The following is a 25,915-nucleotide window of genomic DNA, read 5'->3' as shown; positions in this document are numbered from 1 at the left end:
ACTGACAGGTTGTGCCACCATCTTGTGAGTGGCGGCAACTCCATCCACTGATGGCGCTTGTGGTTGCTCTTCGGAGCAATCATAAGGAAGTCGGGGTGGGGGGGTCGTGTTGCTGACACGCCGCGGCATGTTAGCAACACAGATTATGCTTAGGAAGAGATAGCCGATCACTTCCTAAACGGTTTTAGCCGGCGGCTGCTGCCATCTTTGATGATCGGGTCCGTGGATGGTGCAAAGCCGCCACGAGTTTGCTCCAGGAGGGGAGCTTGTCATAGCTTTGGTCTCATCCTTGCGTGATGTGAATTGTCACCCACACTATTAAATGGGAACAGGTGTACACGGCGCTTTACAGTATGTATATTCCATGGAGAGATGGAGGGGAGAAGTATAAATATATCTCACCCATATTATTTTTGAAGCAGGAGCGGCCCCTGTTTACACAACATAAAGACAGACAGACGTGAGGTAAGAATAAAGAATGTTAACTCTGCAATGTGATTTTTATTTAAAATACGAATTTTAACAAACCACAGGAACAAAAAAAATAACATTCTTAAATATTCTGTAGCTGAGAAAATTGGAATTCCGGTAAATCTCAACAAACAGATTTACTTAACCGCAGGTAGTTAAAACAATCCCCGTTCTCCCGGAGGCAGTAAGCCAACGCAGAGGGTCCCCGGTGGGGTCTGGGTCTTAGATGGATTAATTCCATCCAATAAATGGATTTATTAAAGACGGATTAATCTGCTGACCAAACAGACAAAAACATAGAAGTATTTACAGAGCAGGGGAATGTACAGACACCCCCGTGGGGGTCCTGCCAACCCAGACCATGAGGTCGTGTATGAAGTCATCGCACGACCACTGTTTAGAGGATACGGCGTCATTTCCAACGAGTTCCAAAGCATTTGACTAAAATGGGGGAGTTTTACTGAGCATGTGCAGGAAATGTACCGACGAATGCTTCCTGTTTCCAGTACAGGCAGCTGGGGGTGGAGTTAAAGGAGCCAAGACGCCAGTAACTATAGAACGCACGTACTAACTTACATACCGTAAAACACAGGAAATTGAGTAACATTAAAAACAAACGATACGGGGACGGGACTGTCCTTCCTGGACTACAACAGAACAACCTATCAGCATCACTGTTATTGTAGACTGGGTCTGTAAACCGGGAAAAGATTTTAACTTTGGTGTAATACGCGCCAATCCTCCCACAACCCTACACGAGAACATTATACATGGGGCCGTCTCCGAGAAAAGCCCTGGAACCGGCGTCTGTGCAAAACACGCCTCTATTATAATATATTATACGCATATACAGTAGCATCTGTGTTATATTATGTATGTGATAGTCCGCTTCTGTGTGGGGTTCTAGCGGGGCGGTATCTGAAACGTACACTGAGAGGCAGTATTCCCAGGGTAAAACGGGGGCAAATAACTAATAATGAATGGCCGGGGCAGCAGCGAACATCGACAGGGAAAAGGTGCAACAGGCTCCCGCCGGGAAACATTTCCAATCATCGGACAGAATCCACAGCTTCTAACTGACAAAGTTGTACACGAGGAAGTCGGGGGCTCCGCAGTAGCTGCCGGCGAACAGCTTGCCGTCGGGAGTGGGATCCGAGAAGGCGATTTCCTCGGCAGTGATGTGCGAGCCGTATATAAAGGAAGTCCTGCGAAGAAGACAAAACGCACAGCAAATACTCAGAAAAGAAGTCTGAAAATTTGTTTTATTTTTCTATTTTTTAAAAAGTATATGTTCAGTACGTTTTGGCACTTTTGGACTGAAGGAAATTTTTTAATTTGGACTTTAATTAAAGTGGTCAAAGGTGGAATGTAACGTCCCGTCTGCATGGATCAGTAAAGCAAACCGCCTCCTTTCCGATGGGTGTATGGCGCATGCGCGCAGGCATTCGTTTTGGTCTCTTCTACATTCTCATACCAGTCACGAGAAGTTAATAGCTATTTGCACAATATTATAAAAAAAAAAGTAAAAAACATTCCATAATTAAATTTTTTATGGCAATTTTAACCTGCTCACCTGACCGCATCCAATAAGCGCTTGGCGATCCCCTTCCGGCGCATGAGTGCAAACACCCAGACGCGGCTGATGCCACAAACGGCAGGTTCCGGTGTGGTGGAGCACGTCCAGGCTCTGTGCCGATCCAACACTCCCCGCTTGGCGGACTCGGGAGACGGGGGTTCGGTGAGCACCCGGTACGCCTGAAAAAAACACCAAAAACGGTGCATTTATTGCACGGCTCACAGAAACTGACCTTTCAGCCCCGGAATGACGTGCGCAGCCCGTTGCCGGCGGAGCGCCCGGTGAAATGTCACACAATCTCAGAATGAAAGGGAAGGGAATATTTGCATAGAATTATTTTTACAACATGCCTGCTTGACGGGCTCCGCAATAACGCAGCCAACTATTTTCTTCTCGTTGGAGACAAACAGGTAGCTCTTGGTCTGACTCGGACACGACAGGGAGATCTGCTGGAAGCCCAGCTCGCTGTCCACGAGCTCCCGCACCTCCTCCGCCTGGAAAGACAGCGGGATTAAGGCTTTATTCGGTGGCTACAAGGAGGCAGAAGTCCTCCTGCTTCGGCATCAATGAACCGTTTTACCTTTTTGAGAGCATATTTTGGATCGCCCGACGTAATCAGCAAAATCTTTCCATCCCAAAACTCCGCCACAACGCGTTCCTTCTTCCAGCCCTGCGGGAGGACGGAGAAACCGTAACACAAAGCGAGGGCAAAAGGACCCAACGAGGCAGCTAAGTACCCAGGATCAGAAACCCGCGTGTAGAGAGCCCCAAGGAGCAGGCGCGTTCCATTTCTTACCACGTATCTGATGCCCTCCAGCAGCCTCCTGTGATACTGAACGTGCTGAGCTTCGTCCTCGAGACTGGCCGCCGAGTATACCATCCCGCACGTGCTGCAGGCCACCGGCCCAAAGTGCTTCTGCCCGGCATCCTAGAGCAGCAGGAGGAGAAAGGGATCAACGCACTAATACCGGCCTTAACCCCTTAACGACAAAGCCCGTACATGTAATTTTAAACTCAAAGTGCATTGTTTTCAATGGGTTTAGGGACCGCCCATTGTCCTCAAGGGGTTAATGGAGGAACAGGCTTCATTAGCAGTGCCATAAATAACAAGCTCGTCCTTATCACACGGCCTGAGGGAAATAATATAATGTATCGGTCTATAGAGGAGCGGACTGCATTAGCATCGCCGTAAAGCATCAGCTCAGTGTGGTGTTTGAGCCGGGGAAACTCACCCCAAATATCACATGACTGACAAAAGCTACCAAGGTGGTCTAAAAATAATTAGATTAAACAAGGTTTTTGTGTCATTGTGACCTACATTATATCACAAATGATCATATATTACTGTAAACAGCACTGGGGGGTTATATTACTGTATACAGCACTGGGGGGTTATATTCCTGTATACAGCACTGGGGGGTTATATTACTGCATACAGCGCCGGGGTGGTTATATTACTGTAAACAGCACTGGGGGGTTATATATTACTGTATACAGCGCTGGGGGTTATATGACTGTATACAGCGCTGGGGGGGTTATATTCCTGTATACAGCGCTGGGGGGGTTATATTACTGTATACAGCGCTGAGGGGTTATATTCCTGTATACAGCGCTGGGGGGGGTTATATTCCTGTATACAGCGCTGGGGGGGTTATATTCCTGTATACAGCGCTGGGGGGGTTATATTCCTGTATACAGCGCTGGGGGTTTATATTCCTGTATACAGCGCTGGGGGGTTATATTCCTGTATACAGCGCTGGGGAGTTATATTCCTGTATACAGCGCTGGGGAGTTATATTCCTGTATACAGCGCTGGGGGGTTATATTCCTGTATACAGCGCTGGGGGGTTATATTCCTGTATACAGCGCTGGGGGGTTATATTCCTGTATACAGCGCTGGGGGGTTATATTCCTGTATACAGCGCTGGGGGGTTATATTCCTGTATACAGCGCTGGGGGGTTATATTCCTGTATACAGCGCTGGGGGGTTTATATTCCTGTATACAGCGCTGGGGGTTTATATTCCTGTATACAGCGCTGGGGGTTTATATTCCTGTATACAGCGCTGGGGGGTTATATTCCTGTATACAGCGCTGGGGGGTTATATTACTGTATACAGCGCTGGGGGGTTATATTACTGTATACAGCGCTGGGGGGTTATATTCCTGTATACAGCGCTGGGGGGTTATATTCCTGTATACAGCGCTGGGGGGTTATATTCCTGTATACAGCGCTGGGGGGTTATATTCCTGTATACAGCGCTGGGGGGTTATATTCCTGTATACAGCGCTGGGGGGTTATATCCCTGTATACAGCGCTGGGGGGTTATATCCCTGTATACAGCGCTGGGGGGTAATATTACTGTATACAGCGCTGGGGGGTTATATTCCTGTATACAGCGCTGGGGGGTTATATTCCTGTATACAGCGCTGGGGGGGTTATATTCCTGTATACAGCGCTGGGGGGGTTATATTCCTGTATACAGCGCTGGGGGGGTTATATTCCTGTATACAGCGCTGGGGGATTTATATTACTGTATACAGCGCTGGGGGTTTATATTACTGTATACAGCGCTGGGGGGTTTATATTACTGTATACAGCGCTGGGGGGTTATATTACTGTATACAGCGCCGGGGGGTTATATTACTGTATACAGTGCTGGGGGGTTATATTCCTGTATACAGCACTGGGGGGGGGTTATATTACTGTATACAGCGCTGGGGATTATATTACTGTATACAGCGCTGGGGATTATATTACTGTATACAGCGCTGGGGATTATATTACTGTATACAGCGCCAGGTGGGCTATATTACTGTATACAGCGCCGGGGGGGGTGTTATATTACTGTATACAGCGCTGGGGGGGGTGTTATATTACTGTATACAGTGCTGGGGGGTTATATTCCTGTATACAGCGCTGGGGGGGTTATATTCCTGTATACAGCGCTGGGGGGGTTATATTACTGTATACAGCGCTGGGGATTATATTACTGTATACAGCGCTGGGGATTATATTACTGTATACAGCGCCGGGTGGGCTATATTACTGTATACAGCGCCGGGGGGGTGGTTATATTACTGTATACAGCGCCGGAGGGGGTTATATATTTCTGTATACAGCGCCGGAGGGGGTTATATATTTCTGTATACAGCGCCGGAGGGGGTTATATATTTCTGTATACAGCGCCGGGGGGGATTATATATTTCTGTATACAGCACTGGTGGGGGGTTATTTATTACTGCATGAGACACTTTAGGAACACAGCAGACGGGTATAACACTCTGCAGAAGACTTTTTGCCGACGCAGCCAGTTCCATTATATGGCAATACTAAGCACTTACAATAATGAGCTGGTCGTCTGCCTCCTTGCCAGCTTCTTTCTTCCTCTTGCTTTCCTTGTGGAGTTTGTTTAGCGTGATGGGAGTTGCCGACGGGGTGCTGGAACAGACCGGGGACGATAGTTCACCACGAAGATCGAAAGCCCTGATAAGAGAAGAACATTATTAAAATTAGGGCTGCAACTAACGATTATTTTAATAATCGATTAGTTGGCCGATTATTTTTTCGATTAATCGGATAAAAAAACCAATATGCAAATTTTTTGTTTATTTAAAATTATTTAATGAACTGGATGTTAAAAAACATCTTAAAATTTACATTAACATTCTTATTTTGTTATGATGTAATAAAAAAACAATATTTTCAAAGTACAAAAACCCAAACACAATATTTATGAAACAAAATAACCCCAAACATTCTGAAAAGAGGTGGACTATTACTGTTCAAGAAACTTTGCCCCAGCCTTGGCACTCTGCACCCGGCACTCTGCACCCGGCACTCTGCACCCGGCACTCTGCACCCGGCACTCTGCACCCGGCACTCTGCACCCGGCACTCTGCACCCGGCACTCTGCACCCGGCACTCTGCACCCGGCACTCTGCACCCGGCACTCTGCACCCGGCACTCTGCACCCGGCACTCTGCACCCGGCACTCTGCACCCGGCACTCTGCACCCGGCACTCTGCACCCGGCACTCTGCACCCAGCCCTGGCACTTTGCACCCAGCCCTTTGCCCCAGCCCTGGCACTTTGCACCCAGCTCTGGCACTTTACACCCAGCCCTTTGCCCCAGCCCTGGCAATTTGCACCCAGCACTTTGCACCCAGCCCTGGCACTTTGCACCCAGCACTTTGCCCCTGCACCCAGTCTCCAACTCTGCCCTGCACCCAGCCCTGCCCCCACATTCTGCCCTGCCCCCACACTCACACCCTGCACCCACACCCTGCCCTGCATCCCCACCCCCACTCTGCCCTGCACCCAGTCTCCCACTCGGTTCGCTCTGTGCGAATGGAGCCACTCGCACAGAGCGGTTTGCACAGACATGAAGAATACTTACCTCCGGAACGCGTCACATCCGTCATGCAACTAAAAGAAGGCGGAGAGTGCAGAGCGTGTAGCGGAAGCGGGGAACGCTCGCGGAGGTAAGTAAAAGGAGCCGAGTGCTCCAACAACGAATCGATCACTCGATTAATCGATAACGGAAATCGTCGACAACGATTTCCGTTATCGATTATTATCGATTCGTTGTTTCAGCCCTAATTAAAATCCTCATTTGTTGAATGCAGCGACATCTCCCCGCATATCGACCTGCGTTACAGGAACAGATCGCTCGTACGCAGCGCTGTGCGGTATATACAGGGTATTCGCAAAAAAAAACAACACTTACCTTTTTTTACCGGCTCCCGGAGTGCTAAAAATCGGATAAATTGTAGAAGCTAAGAGAAGAAATAGAAAGAAAAAAAAATATATATATATATTTTTTTTTTATGAGAGGCTCAGGAGTGTTGGTTAGAGTGCGCTACAGAATATGATGGTGCTATATAAAAATAATAATAATACTGAAGAGCCCATCTCGAGAAGGTTAAGACACATCGGACGACGACTAATACAGGGAATGGCTGTGGATAAGAGACCCCAAACTCCTGAAGGGTACTGTGTATATTTTAATATATTATAAAAATAATACATTTTATATCACGTTACGTCTTCTTGCTCTTTTTATACAAAATAAGCCATCTGCTCAGCTCCCACTATTGGCGATGCGTCCTACTCCATATCGCCGAGAGCTGAATTCAAACAGGTGTTGAAGCCCCCTCGTGGCCCTGTTATGGCTGCAGGTAGCCCACCGAGGCACTGCGGTAAATCACACAATAAACCGTCCAATCACCTTTCTTATCCGCGGCTTTCGGTATCGGCTCATCCATGTCAAACGGTGACGGGGAGCGAGGAACGCCCGGCTGCCGAGAAGAAACAAGACGTTAATAGGAAGGTAAAGGCCGATTATCAGCATCATGGACGTCTGCAAAAGGGCCCCCGGCACGTTCCCTGACGGGGCCAACCAATCCTGCCCAGCCATGTAAACAGGGGTAGGTGGATGCCCCATGACATTCACCAAGACATGTATGACATGTATGAAACAAGGGAACCAACCCAGAGGAATGAATCCACAGACAACCCCCGCCCCCCCCCCCCAGTTTTATTTGGCTACATTTCCCATGATCCCCTGTAAAGCACACTATCTATATTTTGATAACACAGCCGGCGGCATCGAGTTCTGGGTACATAGAACAGAATTTATCCCAATATTTAAAATGGTTACAGGGGGACTTTAATTTTTACTTAACCGAGAGGGTGGTGGAACAGCCTCCCAGCAGAGGTGGTTGAGGGTAATACAGCGAGCGGATTTAAACACGCATGGGATAGACATATGGCTCCTGAATCTAAGACGAGACCAACGACTGATTAAGGTTTGAGTCTTTACAGCAGGAGAAACGGGCGACTAGACGGGGGCCGAATGGGCCGGCAGATTCTGTGTTTGCTTTAGTCCATAATTGTCAGATGGTAAAATCTGATGCAGTTTGGAACAATAATTGCACCCACATTTTAGCTGGATTTAGCGATCTAACTCCGCCCCTCCAGCTCTGCCAGTGACGGCACCAAGCGAAGGGGGCTCTGAAATAATAGTAACCGACTACAGCAAAGGGGGCCACTCCGCAAAAATAGACCGCTGGGGTCCGTTCGCTGAAGGGCCGGCTGTCGCTTCAACTACTAGTCGAGCTGCCGCTGCAGGAAGTGCTTGGCCGGCCCTGTACAATGTATAGTCAAATCCACTTCACACATTGAATTATGCATAATACAGGGCCAGCTCACCACTGGTGATAGCCCTTCATTGTGAATAGGGAAGTTGGGGAGTAAAAAACAACCCTGCTGCCCATTGATAAATCTCACCAAGTGTAAACGTGTCTGCCAGAAAGTATCTCTACACCGAGAAAGCGCTAGACAATAGGAACAGACGCCCAGCAGAGGTGGCAGAGGTTCACACAGCGAGGGAAGTTATGCTTTTCCTGGGTATTTTTAAAGTTAATTTAAATATAAGCCAGAACCAAGAGTCAAATAATGTTTATGGTACACAATTTGCACACTGAGATGGCTAAATACCCCCCATGTGCATCAAATACGGGGGGGGGAGATTAGGCACAAGCAATTGACACGATATAGGAAAAAAAAATGGCGCACGTCACATTAGCAAACAGAACACAACAGGGTTTGTAACGAGCATGCGCAGGAAGTGTACCAGCGAATGCTTCCTGTTTGCAGTAGAGGCAGTTGGGGGAGGGGCTTAACTCCGACAACGGAAGATTGCTGAAAAATCCACACAAAACAGACTCGGATATGCATTTTACATAAAAATAGAGAACCGTGCTTTAAGCCTTTCAGAATGTTGCATAAAACACCCAAAAAGGGTTAATCCGGCCTCATAAATGGGCCAGGCAAGCTCTTCCTGCAGCAGAGGCTCACTAGGATCGGACTTTTCACAAACGTAAATTCTCATTGGATCCAAAATACATAGAGAACCCTCCCCACAGAGACTCTCATTGGCTCAGTAAGCGTTCAGCCCACGCGCAGCCCAAAGGCGGAGGTCGGATTGATAAACCTGACCAAAAACAGACGAAAAATGCAATAAATGGACTCACCGGCGCTCTGGCGGCCCCTTGCTTTGGCGAATCGGCCCGAGGGGCGAGCCGTTGACTGGGCTGGCTGACAGAAAGCTCGCTCCTCTTCTCTGTAGCTTCTTTTAACCCTTTGTTTAGGTCAGCCCTATTTTTATCTTCTGACAGAGACTTGGTATCAGGTAGCCCCCGACTCTGAGACTCCACCCCGACGCCATCTCCTTGGACTTTCCCGGCAGACGAGGAGACCTTCCCGCGCAGAGCGGTCAGGGCGTTGGGCTGCCTCACCGGCCTGACCGAGGCTTTCGCCGAAGGAGGAAACTTAATATTGGCGGGGGGTTTCTTGGGAGCCGAATGCGGCTTCCTGCTCGTGGCAAAAAAAGCTGCGCCGACCGTGAGCTTCGGCCGCTGCTTCATCTTTAAACCCAGCACGCCGCTTTTTATGCCGTCCTCCGGTACCGGGGCGGGCTTGGCTGGCGTAGTATTTGCAGCGGTCTTTCTCCCAGCGCGGGAGGGGACCTTCCCGCGTTTAGGATTCGGCTTCCGTTTACTGGGGGGCTTCTTGGCCTCCGTAAACCTGTAGGCATCCCTCACCTCGGGGCTTTTCTTCGGTTTGTCCGGAGAACAGAAGGAAGTCTCATCGCTTCTGGACGAGGACAGCCGGCTCTGATTAATGATCTTTCTGTCCAGAGGCGTCACGTACACGCTGTCCTTCTTATAGAAAGAAATCGCCGGGACGGCCGCCTTGAACTCAGACTTCGGCGACGCATCGCAGGCGGTAACTTGGGTTGGGGAAATCAGGAGTTTCCTGGCGGTTCTGGATATAATAGGAGAAGGCGCGAAGTTCTCTTTATCCGTCGGGTCCTCCGCGTCGGTGAATCCGCACAAAGGCGAGCGCTTCGCCGAGCTGCTCAGATTAGAGCTCCGGGTCGTCAGGGGGGAAGAAACAACGTCGTAATCCACCAATAACTTCTTAGTCGGCGTTCCAAACGCAGATTGTCGCCTGAAGGGGTAAATAAATATAAAAAATTTAGAGACGAATGTATAGATCAAAATAAAAAGCATTTAATGTGTGCTTATCTGTTCTCGTACACAGAAGCTTGCACTCAAAGTCCATGGTGTATGTGAGTAGGGTTCTATAAACTCTGACTTACCTAGAACCTGCCGGCAGATCTGCCCCATTCTCCCCCACCCAGGCTGCCCGTTTTTCCTGGCTCGCTCCTACTGTAAGAGCGCTGCAGAACCTGCCGGCGCTATAGAAATGTAACCTAACTCTGGCCTACTACCCTTGGGGTACTCTAGATTGTAAGCTCTTTGAGCAGGGCTCGTCTCACCTGGTTCTGTAAGTCAAATTGTTATGTTATATACTAGTCACGTCCCATCTGCCCATTGCACAGCGCTACAGAATATGATGGCGCTATATAATACAATAAATGATAATACTGCATGGTGTGTGGATGATGGGACTTACAGTCCTGCTCCACTCCTGAAGGTTCTGGATTTGAAGTACAGTAACCTGCTCCTACTGCCTAGGAGACCCCAATCCAGCCCATCTTGATCGGTGTTTTTGTACTGCGATACTGCATGTGGATCAGCTGTCTGGGCTCCAGTACAAACCCCGCCCCTTGGACTCCGTTACATAACACACAGGGCAGGAAGGAGGGAAAGGCATGTACATTAACCCCTTCCAAGCCCATACTGCATGTGCACAGAAGGGGTTAAAGTAGCATACAGGGTGTTAACCCCTTTAAGGGCCGGTGCAGAGCACTGTTAACCTTTTCAGAGCCAGTGCAGAGCATGACGTTATGAGGGTTAACCTTTTCACTGCAAGCTACCAAAAAAACCCGCACTGTTATACACGGTGGGGGTTAATCGGTTAACCCATTGGGTCCCAGAGACCTGTGGACAGAGGCAGCTAAAGATGCCATGGCCCAGGGCACAATCAGATCTGCAGCAGGGTGCTGTGGAGCGGGTCACCCGGTCCCTCACTCACCCGTCGGAAGCGGCAGAGCTGTGCTTCCTTTTGCGGGGTGTCCTGGAGGCCATACTGCGAAGGGTTGCTGTCTGTCGGTAAAGCGGAATGCACGTCTCCGGTCCCGGTGTATTCGATCCGCTCAGGTTTTGCCGCCACTCTGTTCAAACCTCGGTGGGCTCCCAGCATGCCCCGCGCTAGTCAGCCAACCAATCAGCGCGCGCGCGGGAACCTCGGCCATCAGATTGTTAGAGCGCGCGCATAGCAACAGCGGAGAACTACCTCTCCCATCACGCCTGGCTCGCACAGTGCCGATGGGGAATGCTGGGAGATGTAGTCCGGCATAGTCACCTCTCTAACCGAGCACTAGCTAGTACCCTCAAGCTGCTGGGTCATCGGGGATTTCCATTAAATGTAAACTTTTACCTAAAAGAAATAAACTAAAGAACATTTTTTTAATTACTAAACGAGGCACAAATTGCAAGGACAGATGCAGGGATTTACTTAGCCTTTATGAGGTGGGGGTTCTTTACTAAATGGACCGTTTTATCATGGGTCATTTACTGGTTTCAGGTCAAACTTGAGCAAAAAAGGGGCAACATTTTGTGGTGCTTAAGGTAGATCTTGGAGAAGAAGAAGTCATAATCAAAAACTAGAGTGTCAGAGGCTTAGATGTAATCTAAGAAAGTTTTACTTTACTGAGAGGGGTTTAGATAAACAGACAAGCCTCCCAGCAGAGGTGGTAGAGGGTAATAGAGTGAGGGGATTAAACATGCATAGAATAGTCACATGGCTTCTGAATCTAAGACGAGACCAATGAGTGACTACAGGCAGTCTAGATGGGCCGAATGTGTCTGATGTGCTGTTGGCAGTGTTCCCTCTAAGCTGTGCGCTTGCACGCGCGCACATAGCTTTTTTAGAGAGCGCACACGTCCAAAAATTGTGCGCACAACAGTTTTTCCAAAAAAAAGAAAAAAATAATTTTTTTGAAACTTTATGCAGTGCGGATATTGTGCCCACACAATTTTTGCTCTGAGAAACTTTTTGCACAAGAGAAATTTTCTGCGCACGCCAACTGAGAAAAATTAGATGGAACATTGGCTGTTGGGTGATTTCTTCTCCTTCACCTTGTGCAAACCCACAGGAACCTTAAGTATGGAGCCCAGCTGGGATGCTGAACTCAATAGGGACTCTTGGAGTTGCCCGGTTTTATATGGGCTCATAAACAGATCTCTGTGATATAGCCCCATGTTATGGACCAGATACCTGAGGGGATTCAGGAATATCTTGAATGAGCCTGGACTCTACTCAAGTGAAGGCTGCAAGTTGACTTTTTTTCATATTTGTTTGTATAGACGTTGGAGTAAGTTTTTTTAGGGAAAACACAGAGGGGAAATTGCCCTTGTTGTTTGGTATACTCAAAACTCATTGAACCCTCCATCCCCTGTTACCTGGGAATTCGCGCGGAGACTCTGAGTGAAGCACTGCTTCTCTGGGTCACCATGGAGACACTCCGGGGAGCCGTGTTTGCGGGCCCCCCCAAACCCTGGTGTTTTCCTGCGTGTGGGGCTAGCCTTGTGTGCAACGTCAGCGGCACAGCCTACCCATATTCTGAAAAGGGATGTCTCCCGGTAGCTGGAGCCTGGATGTTCCCAGTGTTGGAGAACTTCTATACCTTGGGGTTCCAAATTATATAGATATCTTTATCAAGCAGCTCGAGAGAAATCAGACACACAGATGTGATACTCTATACAAAACAAAAATAGATAACAAGGACAAGATGTGCTCCCTCACAAAATAGATAACAAGGAGAAGGATGTGTTCCTTCACACCAGGTATACCAGTCGCTGTATTATACAGTATGGGATACTCAATAGCATCTTGCGATTACCTTTCACAAATGGAACTTGATGCCGATCATTGCTGTTTTGAATTTGGAGACCAGCAGTATATATGATCTTTTGCAAGACCTTTTCGAATGCGAAGTATAAGCAAACACTAGTAAGTGCGGGTTTGTATGAAGGATCCCATTGCTGTGATTCAGCATTTTAACCTCTATGCATGAGGTTTAACCCCTTCGCGACCTTTGCCGGTTCAGGACCGTCATGACAAGAAGGTCACTAAATGACCTTTGACGGTCCTGAACCGTCAAAAAATTAAATAAGCTTAGAAAGTGATCAACGATCACTTTCTTCGCTTAAACGGCATTACTGTAATGCCTCGATGTCGAGGCATTCAGTAACGCCGAGATCGGCATCGGGGGCCATGTCTGGCCCCTCCCCGGGGCGTCAACAGCCGCCATACATTGTATGGCGGCGGACGCCCGTTTTAAAAGCGTTTAGGAGGCGATCAACGATCACCTCCTTAACTTAAATGGTGTCGCTGGAATGCCTCGATCAGGAGGCATCCAGCGACACCAAACACTTACCTCTGGGTGGGCTGTGACCGCTCCGGAGAGCGGTCACAGCCGCAGCTGCCGGTGTTCTTCGCCATCAACAAGATGGCGGCCGCCCTGTAAAAGCAACAAACAAGTTTTTAAAGTTTGCTAGATGGTCTAGAGAACTCTGGCTCCACTTGCAGGTTGAATACAGGTACTGCATTCAACCATGCAAGTCAATGGAGCCCAGCTTTCTAATCACAATGTGATTAGTAAAATATAAAAAAAAAATATGGAAAAAAGTGCTAACATTTAAAAATAATTATGCAGTGATGTCACTAGATGAACCATCCAGCAAAATGTGTAAAAAAAAATATTAAAAAAAAAGTATTAAAAAAATAAAATAAAAAAATAAAGTTTATTATTTTGAGCAAGTGCTAAAATTTCTCAAAAATCTCAACAAAGAGTTAAAATAAAAGCACTTCAAATACCCAAGGGGTGTCTAATATAAAAAAAAAATGGCTGATGGTTGATGATACGATCAAAATAATGGTATCTGAAGAAAGCCCATCTTGTCCTGAAAAAAACAATATATAACTTATGTGGGTACACTAAATGGGTGAGGAGAAAATTACAGCTGTACACAAGCACCACAAAAGTATTAAAACAGCCTCGGTCCCACAGGGTACAAAACGAAAAATGAGCCCGGTCCTTAAGGGGTTAAAGGTTTGAGAAGTGTAATATTTACATTTTGACATGCAAAACATTTGTCTCGTTCACACCCTAATCCTAGCTTTGCATTAAAATCTGACGCTCTGTACAAGAGGACCACTTTGAATAGCACACAAAGCTACGTATTAGGGTGCGTTTCTAAACTAAATTTGTGGTAGTTCTTCCAGTGAAGGAATTACAATCAAAGTCGATTATAATGGATTCTCCCCTCCGTGTGGCGTTAATATCGGTGCTGTCAATTGAGTGCATTCTGGGGACAGCATTAAACGCATTTATTGTGACTGTTTGTTTGCTGAAATGGCTGAGATGCAAACGCATGCCAAGCAGCGACAAGATCTTGGTATCTCTCAGCTTGTCCAGAAGTTGTCTACAGTGGGCTAACACTTTGCACAATTTCTTGCGTTCTTTCTTACCGGCTTTATACACGCAGGTTCGTTTCAGCAGCATCTTCTTGGTCGTGAGACTGGTCTTCAACTACTCCAGTCTCTGGCTGGCCACTCTGCTGTGTGTGTTTTACTGCGTGAAAATTGCAAACTACAGGTCCGCGATATTCACCTACGTGAAGGGCAGGATCTCTGGACTGGTCCCGTGGCTCATTCTGGCATCTCTGTTCATTTCTTTAACTTCAAGTCTTCCACTTGGATGGTACTCTTTTACCCTTCACGACAAAAATTCAGCCCACGGCAACTCGTCGAGCCAAGAAACGTACTTGGCACAGCATTTTAAAAATCAGTTCCTTCTGTACTGTTTGGGATCTTCTCTTCCTTTCGTAATATTCTGCGTTGCAGTTTTTCTTTTAATTAAATCTCTGTGGGTGCATACCAGACAGATGAAAAACGGCGTAGCCAGTCTCCAAAATACAAAGTTGGACGTTCACGCCAGTGTGGTGAAAAGTATGATCTTTTTCTGGCTCTACCTCATATTTTTTATAGTCATGAATTTGATAGTTTCTGGACTGCTGCCAGTGGGAAGCGTGTGGATGGTCCTTTGTTCAATTTTGGTTTCTGCGTATCCATTTTTGCATTCAGCCATACTTATCTATACCAACAGCAAATTGAAAGAGTCTTTTGGGAATCTGTGTAGCAGTGCTGTTAAACACCTTAACAAAGTTAGAGGGAAGTAATTCCAATACTCAACTGCTGTTTGATGCTATTTATTATTATTTTTACTTATTACTATTTAATTCTGGTATCAACATTCTATTGCATTTGTAGTCTGTTTTTTTGTGGATGGCGTAATGCCTCTTTTTTCTTTTTGGAGTAAGTAAATTACTGTAAGATGATGGTGAAGCTGTGCATTGACACAACTCTCAGCCATTCTGTTTTAATGATGCGGGTGTTTTATTCCAGTGACTGATGTCCAACAGGGGGGACCTTGGTTCAATCTTAGGCTTAAAATAACATGTAATAAACTGTTAACATCAAAATGCTGACATCTAGGCAATCACCGCTCTAGATTTGTTTTGGAACCTCTCTAAGAACTAGGTAGGTTTTCGGGGGTTAGTTTTTTGCATGCTTGAAGTACAATGTGGATACACAAGACTACATTTCTATCTTTAGGACGCAACGTAGATACAATAGAAGTCTTTCCACGAAGGGAAAAATTTTACATAATGGGCATACCTGGGAACTCTCTGAGTTTAGCCTGGAGAACTCCGGGAGATGCACTGGTACCCCGGGTCAACACCAGAACCCACCAGGTCCCAGGGTCCTGACACCCCCACTCCGTAACCATTTTTCCATTTAAATGGTGTTTCCTGCAATGTCAGCGTTCTAAGAGTTCTGTGGAGGCGGCTCCGTGATGGTTCCTGCAGTATGCCTCCGAACACTATATGTTCCACTATATGACTTAACATGCACTATTTGAGTTAATGTTAATATTCCCTATTGTAATAGTAATGAGGACTCTGCATGACCTCTAAATCACTATATAAACAAAAAATGTCCTCCTCAACCTCATGTCCTCTACCAGCTCCTGGTATAATGAGGGTTCTGCGCAAAATCTTAGCTGTTCCTAGGACTGTCAGGAACCACTTTTTCGCTGTCTGAACCATGGCTTTTTCATACCCGTGGTATATAAATCTGCTACCACTAGTGGCCACCCTCTGCCCTCTGGAGCACTCAGAACTCAATTACTAGGATCAGGTGTACCTTATTATTAGTTGAGCCCTAATCAATACATCCAGCTGGGCCTTGGTACCTGGATTACCCTGCCTTTATGAACTTGCCCTGCCCTTCAGCCAGGACATTTGTATTGAAAGCTGTGGACCTTTCTGCTGTGTGGGGAGTGGCAGTAGATGTAATCTATTTGGACTTTGCTAAGTCATTTGACTGAACCAGAGCATTAAGTGGAGTACCTCAGGGGTCTGTCCTGGGTCCTCTTTTAAATTTGCAGGGGCTCAAATACTTTTTCCTTCACTGTAGGCATATATAAAACGAGTTGATTCACGTGAGGAGGATATCATTTTGCCTCTTTATTTTAATGGTAAAACCTGACCTTGAATACACGTAGCAACTCTGGGTACAGGTCCTTCAAAAGGACATTATGGAACTACAAAAGGAAGGGGTTCTTTACAGTAAGGACAATAAAGGTATGGAATTCATTTCCAAGGGAGGTGGTGCTATGAAAACCAATGAATGCCTTTCAAAAAACATTTTTACAAAAGCAGAACATGCAGGGCTATAAATTACAGAATAAACAATTAATGTTTTACAGTTTCTTGATCCAAGGAGAAATTTGATTGCCTTTTTGAGTCAAGAAGGAATTCCCCCCCCCCATAGTGGGAAAATTTGAAAAATAGCTTAATTGTTTTTTTGTAGCCTCGTTAATGATGCTGGTGTGTATTTTGCATACCACTTGCTATAACTTTTAACATTACTCTTGAGATTTCTTTTTTTACAACTCTCTCCTTTGTAATGAATGAAAGTCTGCAGTACAAATATTTGCCACAAGAGGGACATCTGCGCCTACTGCGAATTACACAGTAAGAGATACATCCACACTACTGAGAAATATTTCATTTTTTTCTGCCCTTTGTTTCTTTTAGTAGGTAACGAAATATGACAAAATACATATGCAATGTAAGATAGGATTAACCACTCAGTCTGATAACACTCCACAGGACAGACAGAGATCATGGGATGAGTGAAGGGACCGGGAAGGAGTGTATTTGAAGATAAGTGAGAGCAGTGGCGTCTCCAGGTTTCATATTTAGGGGGGGCACATGGGGGGCCAGGGACCAAAGTAGGGGGGCCAATTATAAAACGGTACATATACACTATATATATATATATATATATATACACACACACACACACACACGTTAGACGTGCATTTTTAACTACATAATATGCACTTATCTCTTTGAAGTAAAGACTGTGATTAAAATATGATTTCAAAATAACAGCTTAAGTGACAGTTATTTTTCATTCTTTAATATTAGCCCCTGCTGACAATATATATAAATATTAGACCCTGCTTCCGATATATATTAATATTAACCCCTGCTGCGGATATATATTAATATTAGCCCCTGCTGCGGATACATACTTATATTATACCCTGCTGCCGATATACATAGAAATTATACCCTGCTGCCAACATATATTAATATTAGCCCCTACTGCCGATATATAGTATTAGTCCCTGCAGCCAATATATATAAATAATAGCCCCTGCAGCCAATATTTATTGATAATAGGCCCTGCAGACAATATATATTAATATTAGCCCCTGCTGCTGATATATATAAACATTAGTCCCAGCTTCCGATATATATTAATATTAGCCCCTGCAGCCAATATATATTAATATTAGACCCTGCTGCCAATATATTTGCCACACTGACTGCAGATCAGGGGAAGACAGTGAGAGTCAGTGCAGTGTTCCCTCCTTCTGACTGCACCGTGACATTGAGAGGTCCTCTCCCCTGTAATCATCCCCAGAGTCCCTTTGTCCCCTCATTCACTTAACCATAGCGCTCTTTTACTTACACCCTGTAGTTCAGGTATAGATCAAATAAACAACACATGGAAACAGCACATGCAACTGAATGAGATTAAAAAAAAACTTGTATTTGCAGGTATACATAAATAATGTATGGAAACATAGCATTGCAGGTATAAACCAACAGAACACAAACCCAGCATTGCAGGTATAGATCAACTGGAAATCACATGTACACTCAGCACTGAAGGTTTAGATCAAATAATCAACACATGGAAACAGCACTCCAGGTATTGATCAACTGAATAAGACATGCAAATCCTATATTTGCAGGTAAACATTAATAATGTATGGAAATATAGCCGATACAGATGAACAGAATGACACAAAACCCAGCTTTGCAGATATAAATCAATTGGAAATTACATATAAACTCTGCATTAAAGGTATAGATAAACCCCCCTAAATTACAGGCATAGATCACTGGTCACACACCCCAAAGCCAGCCCTGGTGTCCACACTGCCCATATAGAACCTGACCAGCACCTAAGTTACACATTATGTCAACTTTGTCCCCAAACAGCTGAACGTACGCCGTTTTTGTCCCATAAAGACCTCTCCCTCCCAATCTATCCTATCTACCCCCTCTCCCTCCCAATCTATCCTATCTACCCCCTCTCCCTCCCAATCTATCCTATCTACCACATCTCCCTCCCTATCTACCACATCTGCCTCTCTATCTACCACATCTGCCTCCCAATCTATCCTATGTACCCCCCTCTCCCTCCCAATGTATCCCATCCACCCCCATCTCCCTCCCAATCTACCCCCTCTCCCTCCCAATCTATCCTTATCTACCCCTTCTCACTTCCTATCTACCTCTTCTCTCTAACCCCCTCCTAACTTTCTAACCCCCCCTTTGAAGTTCACTTACCTTGGGCTTGTCCAGCGGTGAGATCGCGAGGTCTCTGTATCCCTGGTTCTGCCGGCTTCACTGCTAGGCGCCGGATATGACGACATATACCGGCGCTCGGCTTGAAATGCCGGCACTGCGAACCAGGAAGAGGCCTCGCGGTCGCGGAGAAGAGTGAGAGGCGCCGAACGGTTGCTGAGAACTTATTCCTCAGCAACCGCTCGGCGCCTCTCACTCTCTCCTCCGGGTCTATTAAAAAAAAAAAAAAAAGACGGCGTTTCAATTGGGGGGGCACAGCATGATGTAGGGGGGCCATGGCCCCCTCTGGCCCCCCCCTGCCGACGCCACTGAGTGAGAGATGTAAGTAGGGGAACCACTAGAAAGAGCAAATATCTCCAAATCTACAAATATAGTTTTCTTAAAAGTATTATATTATGTTTTACTTTTTTTTATATAAATATCAAGACCTGTATAACATTTCCCTGCTGTGTTCATAATTATTATGCTAATAGGAAACAGGCTATATAAACAGAACAGTTACAACTTTATGTAAATGTTACTTAAATCCATACATATGTTGGTAATTTAAATAGTAGATTTGCATCGTAACCCAAGCTCTTCAACAGCAGCGACATTGGAAACCACAAAGACTTTGAGGTGTAAAAAGTGCTGAGCGCACTTTGCATTTTAAACACAATTTGTTGGTGTAAAGAGCAGACCCCAAATTTGCAATAGTATCTTTTGCCTCAATGTTGCAAGATTCCTTGAATTTCTAACAAAAAAAAAATCAAGATAATATATGTCATCTTGCAAATGGTTTTTAGGTCCTTGTGTATTGAGTGCATTTTTCAGAACCATGTCAACCTCTGGATCACAAATTACCAACACATTTCTGGTTATGTGAAGGTAACAATCTTGTAATTAATACCTGGGACTCTCAAGTCTTCCGTTCAGTTGGTGCAGTTTTAGTTTGCCAGAATTCAACCAATAATGTATCTTAGGATCACAAAATAAAATCCTCCAGTTACTACAAGGAACCCAATCCAGTGGACTAAAATATGCCCTCAAAAGCTAGTAATCTTGAAACATAGCATTTTTAATAATAAAAACAAAATAGACACTGTTCAGAAGACCTTTATATTGTTGTGGTCCCTAAAATAATGGTAAAAATCTCCCAACGGTCAGAAATCCCCCCTTAATTTTATATCAAGTCTTCATATTTGAAGAGGGCGACTATGTGTAATGATTTCCCAACAGAGCAGCCTGACACTTGTTTCGTCTGTCACTTCGTCATCCAGATTTCCAGGTCTAAAGATGACGACATCATCCAATGCTCTAAAAGTATATCAACTAAACATAAGGAATTGTGTTACTGGTTCAGTAGGTAGAGAAATCTGCTCCCTATCAAAAGTTAATGGGGAATTGTTCTTTGGCAAATAGTCTAGCCTGCTCCGTAATACAAAGTGGCCACTACCATACCAAAACGAAAGGCTCTCTGAGGCATCTAAAATAAGCTGACTGGTTGTCAAGCTCTCCTAAGTGTGAATCAATGGAACATTTCTTGTGAAAGAAGTCATACCTAGTGATCATCACCCTTGGAGAAGAAGGAAGACCTAGAATTATCATAAAAATGATACGTACGCACTTGCAATGAAGACGTCACATACATTTAAAAGGACAAAGGTGTGGAGTGCATAATCGTGTCCCTAATATTGTGTGGCAGTGATATACTGTACACCCATTGTACAGCACTACGGAATTTGAAGGCGCTATATAAAACAATAAATAATATATACTAAATTCATAATCACATCTTTCAGGTGCCTGCTTTCAGAATGGTCAAGTATCTTTATTGTCTCGTATGTTCATTGTCTCATGCTCCAATGCTGTATTATTTTGGCTTGTTCTATTTTGGATGAAGGAATTCAGATCTATCACTTTGTAAGGCCAACTTATAGACTTTCTTCAAAGCTCTATTTGGGTATGCATTTAGAAAACATACCTGTGTATAATTGTAGATTCCTTCTCCCTACCGCTATAACATACAGCAGCAAAATTGTGTTGAAAGAGAGCACACAAAAGGATGCCAATTAAAACATTAGCGTTGATTAGCCTTTATCACATTAAAAATAAGAAGTTCCGCGACAAGCCATCGGTTTTATCTGTTGTTAAATATTATAAACGTAGCATATCAAAATTATCATAGCTGATATTTATGACACAGAAGGGTAAAACTAGACTGTGGTGTAAGTACCTTTCTGATATGTAATGTAAAAAAAAACATAAATACAAAAATATGCCAAAGTAATTGCACTTGTTAGCGCTCACACAAACATTTTGAAAGTCCACATCTCCCAAGGACTATTAACATTTCCAATGTCCAGATTTATCCAATATTTTTAAGAGACAGCTAATGGTGTGGTTGAATGTAACCTATGCTTCCATTCCAGTTCCTTTCTAAGTAGTGGAGTATCCCTTTAATTCCATTATAAATTGCAAGAATACTAAAGTATCATGTTAAAAGTACATTTTCCAATAAGATGTAAACGATAACTCAGAAAGTGTAGAAAGGTAAAGCAACCTTGGATGGATAAGGGAGGGCTAATTGCATTTGACCATTTTGTAGTGGAACTCTTTGTCCTAACTAGAGAGAAAAAGATCATTAAAATTTGGCATCCAACAACGGATATTAAATCACATTAGTACATCTAAAAATAATATTTCATTTTCACCTCCGCTACACCTTACATAATTTGCAATGTTCTTGAGACGTTATGCAAAACCTAAAACTAACCATTTTTTTTATTTGCATTGGCATCTTAATTAAGTCGCTGATACAGAGCCACGCACATTCTTCAGGATCTGGCAGTAAACATCCATAAATAACCAGCCATATTAACTCTTTAATGATCAATGATGTGCCAGGCACGTCACTGAAAAACATATAGTTAAGGACCAATGCCTGGCACGTCATGGGGTTAAAAAGCATAAAAAGCAAACTGTGTTGCTGCAATGCCTCAATATTGAGACATTCAGCAACACCAAAAAAAGCTGCAGGGGCCCTGTGGGATCGCTCTCAGGAATGGTCGCATTTGCCATATTCAATATGGCGGGGGCTGGCTGGTTAAAAAGAGCAATCAACGATATGGTCAGTCGATGTTGCCGAAATGCCTCAATATCGAGGCATTCAGCAACACACACAAAAAAATCAGGGGCCTTGTGTGATTGTCTCTGAGAGCTATCACAAGCACCATAGTGAGAAGCATCATTTCCCCCTCCTGAGAACTGTGAGCAGGTCAATAAATAAAAATTTAATAAAAAAATAAGACCCCAGTGATTTCACTATGCAACATAATGGGAACCAGGTAGTTCTTTTGTAAAATAAATAAATAATAAAACAAATGTTGACGCTGAATCATCCCCAAAATTCTAATTGGATAAGTTGAATTGGCGAGCTTGAAAGCTGTCCCAAATAAAACATGAGCGCAGGACGACCAGATTTACCACTTATACTCATTGCCCTACAACTTGCAAAAAAATATAAAAACATAAAAAAATGGGTATTTCAAAACCCATATAGGACAAATATTAGAATATATTTAGCAGGTTTTACATTAGGTTTTGTAGATGAGTAAAATATTTTTCGAATAAAAGAAAAAGTGTGATTTTATTTTCACCATATTTTCTTGTTTGTTTTTTTAATAGTAAATTAGATTATATTATCAAAAGAATGGTATCTAAAGAAAGCCCTTCTCGTCCAGGAAAAAGAAACAATATACAATTTGTGTAAATGAGAAAGAAGAAAATTATAGCTAAACACAAACACAGCAGAATCAACAGCCTTGGTCACGAAGTGTACAAAATTAAAATAAACAACTCAGTCCTTAAGGGGCTAAATTTAAGATATCCTAGGAAATAAAACTGATTTTAGGATTTTAACTACAATGTTCAAAATTGTTTTTTTTTTCCATTGAAATAAATACATTTACTTTAATATTACATTTTGGTTAATGGCTGAAACATGGAAATTTGCAAACTATTGACCCAATCCTAATGTGTATTGCCACAGGAGTGATGGAAGTGATAAAGGCCTATGTACGCCCATGAAAAGATTCCATAAAAAATCAGCCATTTCCAGTTACAATAATCGTTTACAACATTAACCCTGTCTGCACTGGATTTCTGATCCATTTTTTTATGTTATTTTAACAAACACAATTTGAAAATCAAGGGCCCATTACGTTTGAACTGTAGTGTACTTATAGAGGTTTGGTTGAATATGTCTATATTCAGAAAGCAAATCTGATACAGACTGTAGAAACAGCATGGTCACATCCTAATGGGTATATTACCTGATTGAAATAATAGATTTGCATTGTAACCAAAGCCTTTTTTTACAGCAGTGATATTTGAAACCACAAAGGTTTGGAGGTGAAAGAAGAGCACATTGCATTTTTGCCCCAAAAAATTGTTGTAAAGACAGACTTTTTAATAGAATCTTTAAAAGAAAACCAAGATAATTTAATTACTCTTGCAATTGTCCGTCATTGTGGATTGAGTGTACTGATTGTTGTTGAATGGATTAAACGTTTGCCTTCCAAGCGTCCAATCAAAATATAGTCAGACCTTTCTTTCACTGCTCCACTACACTGCTTTATTTTCTTTGTATCTTTTATTTTCAAGACTATGTTAATGAAAATGATATGATTTTAGAACTATGTCAGCCTCAGGTTGAAAGGTAAAAAAAGCTCCAAACTATACAGTTATAATATTTACATTATTATATAGTTGCCATCACATTCGCTTGGTTGGCCCTCTTTTATGTCTAATGTATGGTGGTTGGATAAATATTTATCAGATTTTTAGGAGTCTCAGGACGAAAAATTATGACCTTAGATTGATAGGGAGCGCCATGGGATTTGGCCATATTGGGGTAGAACTCTCAAAGCTAACAAGAGAGACAAAGACCATTAAACTTCTATTAAATAAATTTAAATAAATAAATTATATTTAAAGCTAAATAATTTAAATTTTTTCACCTCCGCTACACCTCACATAATTTGCAATGTTCTCGAGGAGCAGACATTATGCAAAACCTAAAACTAACTAACCCTTTTTTCATTTGCATCGGGATCTTAATAAAGTTGAGGATACAGAGTTGTGAGCATTCATAAAGTTAACATCCATAAAAAACCGGCCGTATGAATATAAAACAGCCTTGGGGAAAAAAACGATTTTAGGATTCACGCCATGGTTTTCCAAGCTGACATTTTTTTAACTACAATGCTCGGAATTGAAATTTCCATTGGAATAGCCCTAAATACATTTATTTTAATAACAAGTTTGGGTTTGTGGCTGAAACACCGAAATTTGAAAACTATTGACCTAATCCTCGTATGTCTTGGAATGGCTCGATTTCTTCTACTGATCAGTGGTGCAGTAGGTATTTCGTCTGCACTAGTTATTCATTGGCTTCATAGACTAAAAGGGTTTCTTAAAATATTTTTGGCTTTTTCAGACTTTGCTAACTTCTGCAGCCTCTGGTTTGGAACTTTGCTTTGTGTCTTCTACTGTGTGAAGATCACGAACTATAACCACAGGCTCTTCATTCAGCTTAAGATGAGCATCTCCATAATGATTCCCAGGCTCCTCTTGGTATCTGTCGCTTTTTCTTTTGTGTCTGCTCTGCCATTTGGATTGTATGTGTATGAAATGCCCTTCTACAACGCCACAAATATTACCGGCGATGCCAATGAACGACAGGATATTTTGGTGGTCAATTACGTCAACGGCTCCTTGTTTTACTTAGCAGGAGCGGCGGTACCATTGACTATATTTTGTACCACAATGTACGTTCTAATCAGATCATTAAAGAGCCACCTTGATCATATGAACACTATAAATGTTGGCTTCAGGAACCCTAGGCTTAATGCCCATATAAATGCTATTAAAAGTATGCTGTGTTTCTTGTTCTTTTACCTTATCTCTTTTGTAGGTTCATGCTGCCTGAATCCAAGCATAAAATCCAGGAATAAAATATGGATATCTTTAAATTTCATTTGTTTGAGCTCCTATCCGAGCCTGCACTCCATTGCTTTGATATCGAGCCATAAGAGACTAAATCTGCCCATCCGGAGACTCCTTGGCTGGGTAGTAAAAAAAATGTAAATTCTAAATCAGAATACTGCGTTTGTCATGCAAACGGCTTTGTCGTGAAGAGCTTAAACTAACAATGGAGAGAGCTAGTTCAGTCTTTGAGTGAATAGATTAGATTCAATGGATAACCATGGACTTTATAAATAATTTGTTAAAACAGAGCAAACTACTATTGTCCAATACAGTCTATTAAGATGTAGCTAGTAATCGAGGGGGGTTGAGAATTAAAGTGGCATTTATATATATATCCACCAGTGTAGATTTAAAATTAGCACCTAAATATATATATATGATGTGCATGTTATGCAAATAAAATTATGAGTTATTGTTCCGAGTCTCTGATTCCTTAAAGTCAACAAAACTTTCACACAGAATATATGCGATGTGTGTAATATGCGAATAAAAAAAATATCTTTGCAAGTAACTTGTTTGTCTTATTTCTTTAGAAACACTGTGCTACTAGTGCAAATATAATGACTGGAAAGCCGAAACTTCTAGATCTCCAAACCTAGTTAATTAAGAAGCCAATATATTTAAAGTATCAGACCTGATTAATTCGCTGAGAAAAACATACAAAGAAATTAAAATTGTCATAATGGAAGTGTGCACTTTGTATGTTTTACAAATCTAATAAGTAGAATGATTTGCCAAGGTAGGTAGGTTATTCCAAACATCTTGGAGAACTAATCCCAGTTCTGTGGATTTAGGCACCTCAGCAGGTACATACCTAGAGTATTTGGCACCTGGGGTGGATCCTGTAT

At 43.4% G+C, this 25,915-nt stretch overlaps 2 protein-coding genes across 2 annotated transcripts; one reads left to right on the top strand and one right to left on the bottom strand.

Annotated features, from left to right (window-relative positions):
* Positions 1-1,543: 1,543 nt before the first annotated feature.
* Positions 1,544-11,105, bottom strand: LOC149283140 (N-acetyltransferase ESCO2-like). Its single transcript, XM_089497965.1, has 10 exons — positions 11,053-11,105; positions 9,084-10,062; positions 7,277-7,346; positions 6,776-6,824; positions 5,392-5,533; positions 2,844-2,975; positions 2,628-2,717; positions 2,398-2,541; positions 2,045-2,226; positions 1,544-1,676 (listed from the first exon to the last, which is right to left on the bottom strand). The coding sequence occupies exons 1-10, from the start codon at positions 11,103-11,105 to the stop codon at positions 1,544-1,546; spliced, it is 1,974 nt and encodes a 657-aa protein (XP_089354091.1).
* Positions 11,106-20,233: 9,128 nt separating this feature from the next.
* Positions 20,234-25,666, top strand: LOC149283139 (taste receptor type 2 member 39-like). Its single transcript, XM_089497964.1, has 3 exons — positions 20,234-20,339; positions 24,517-24,989; positions 25,601-25,666. Exons 1-3 carry the CDS (start codon positions 20,234-20,236, stop codon positions 25,664-25,666), a joined length of 645 nt encoding a protein of 214 aa, XP_089354090.1.
* The last annotated feature ends 249 nt before the right edge of the window (positions 25,667-25,915 follow it).

Source organism: Sceloporus occidentalis, unplaced genomic scaffold, assembly GCF_023333645.1.
Source record: "Sceloporus occidentalis isolate IW3139 unplaced genomic scaffold, rSceOcc1.0.p SCAF_111, whole genome shotgun sequence".
NCBI classification, from domain to species: domain Eukaryota; kingdom Metazoa; phylum Chordata; class Lepidosauria; order Squamata; family Phrynosomatidae; genus Sceloporus; species Sceloporus occidentalis.
The sequence above is the reverse complement of the archived record's forward strand: the minus strand, read 5'-3'. Positions and strand labels throughout refer to the sequence as shown.

What these genes read in the sequence shown, in the direction of transcription:
- LOC149283140 (XM_089497965.1), bottom strand. Translation starts at nt 11,105, where the DNA reads ATGGCCTCCAGGACACCCCGCAAAAGGAAGCACAGCTCTGCCGCTTCC. An exon ending in TGGAGGGCATCAGATACGTG is followed by an intron (nt 2,718 to 2,843) that starts GTAAGAAATGGA and finishes GTCCTCCCGCAG; the next exon opens with GGCTGGAAGAAGGAACGCGT. An exon ending in TTGCGGAGCCCGTCAAGCAG is followed by an intron (nt 2,227 to 2,397) that starts GCATGTTGTAAA and finishes TGTTTTTTTCAG; the next exon opens with GCGTACCGGGTGCTCACCGA.
- LOC149283139 (XM_089497964.1), top strand. Translation starts at nt 20,234, where the DNA reads ATGTGTAATGATTTCCCAACAGAGCAGCCTGACACTTGTTTCGTCTGT. An exon ending in CATCATCCAATGCTCTAAAA is followed by an intron (nt 20,340 to 24,516) that starts GTATATCAACTA and finishes TGGCTTTTTCAG; the next exon opens with ACTTTGCTAACTTCTGCAGC. An exon ending in TCTTTTACCTTATCTCTTTT is followed by an intron (nt 24,990 to 25,600) that starts GTAGGTTCATGC and finishes TTATTTCTTTAG; the next exon opens with AAACACTGTGCTACTAGTGC.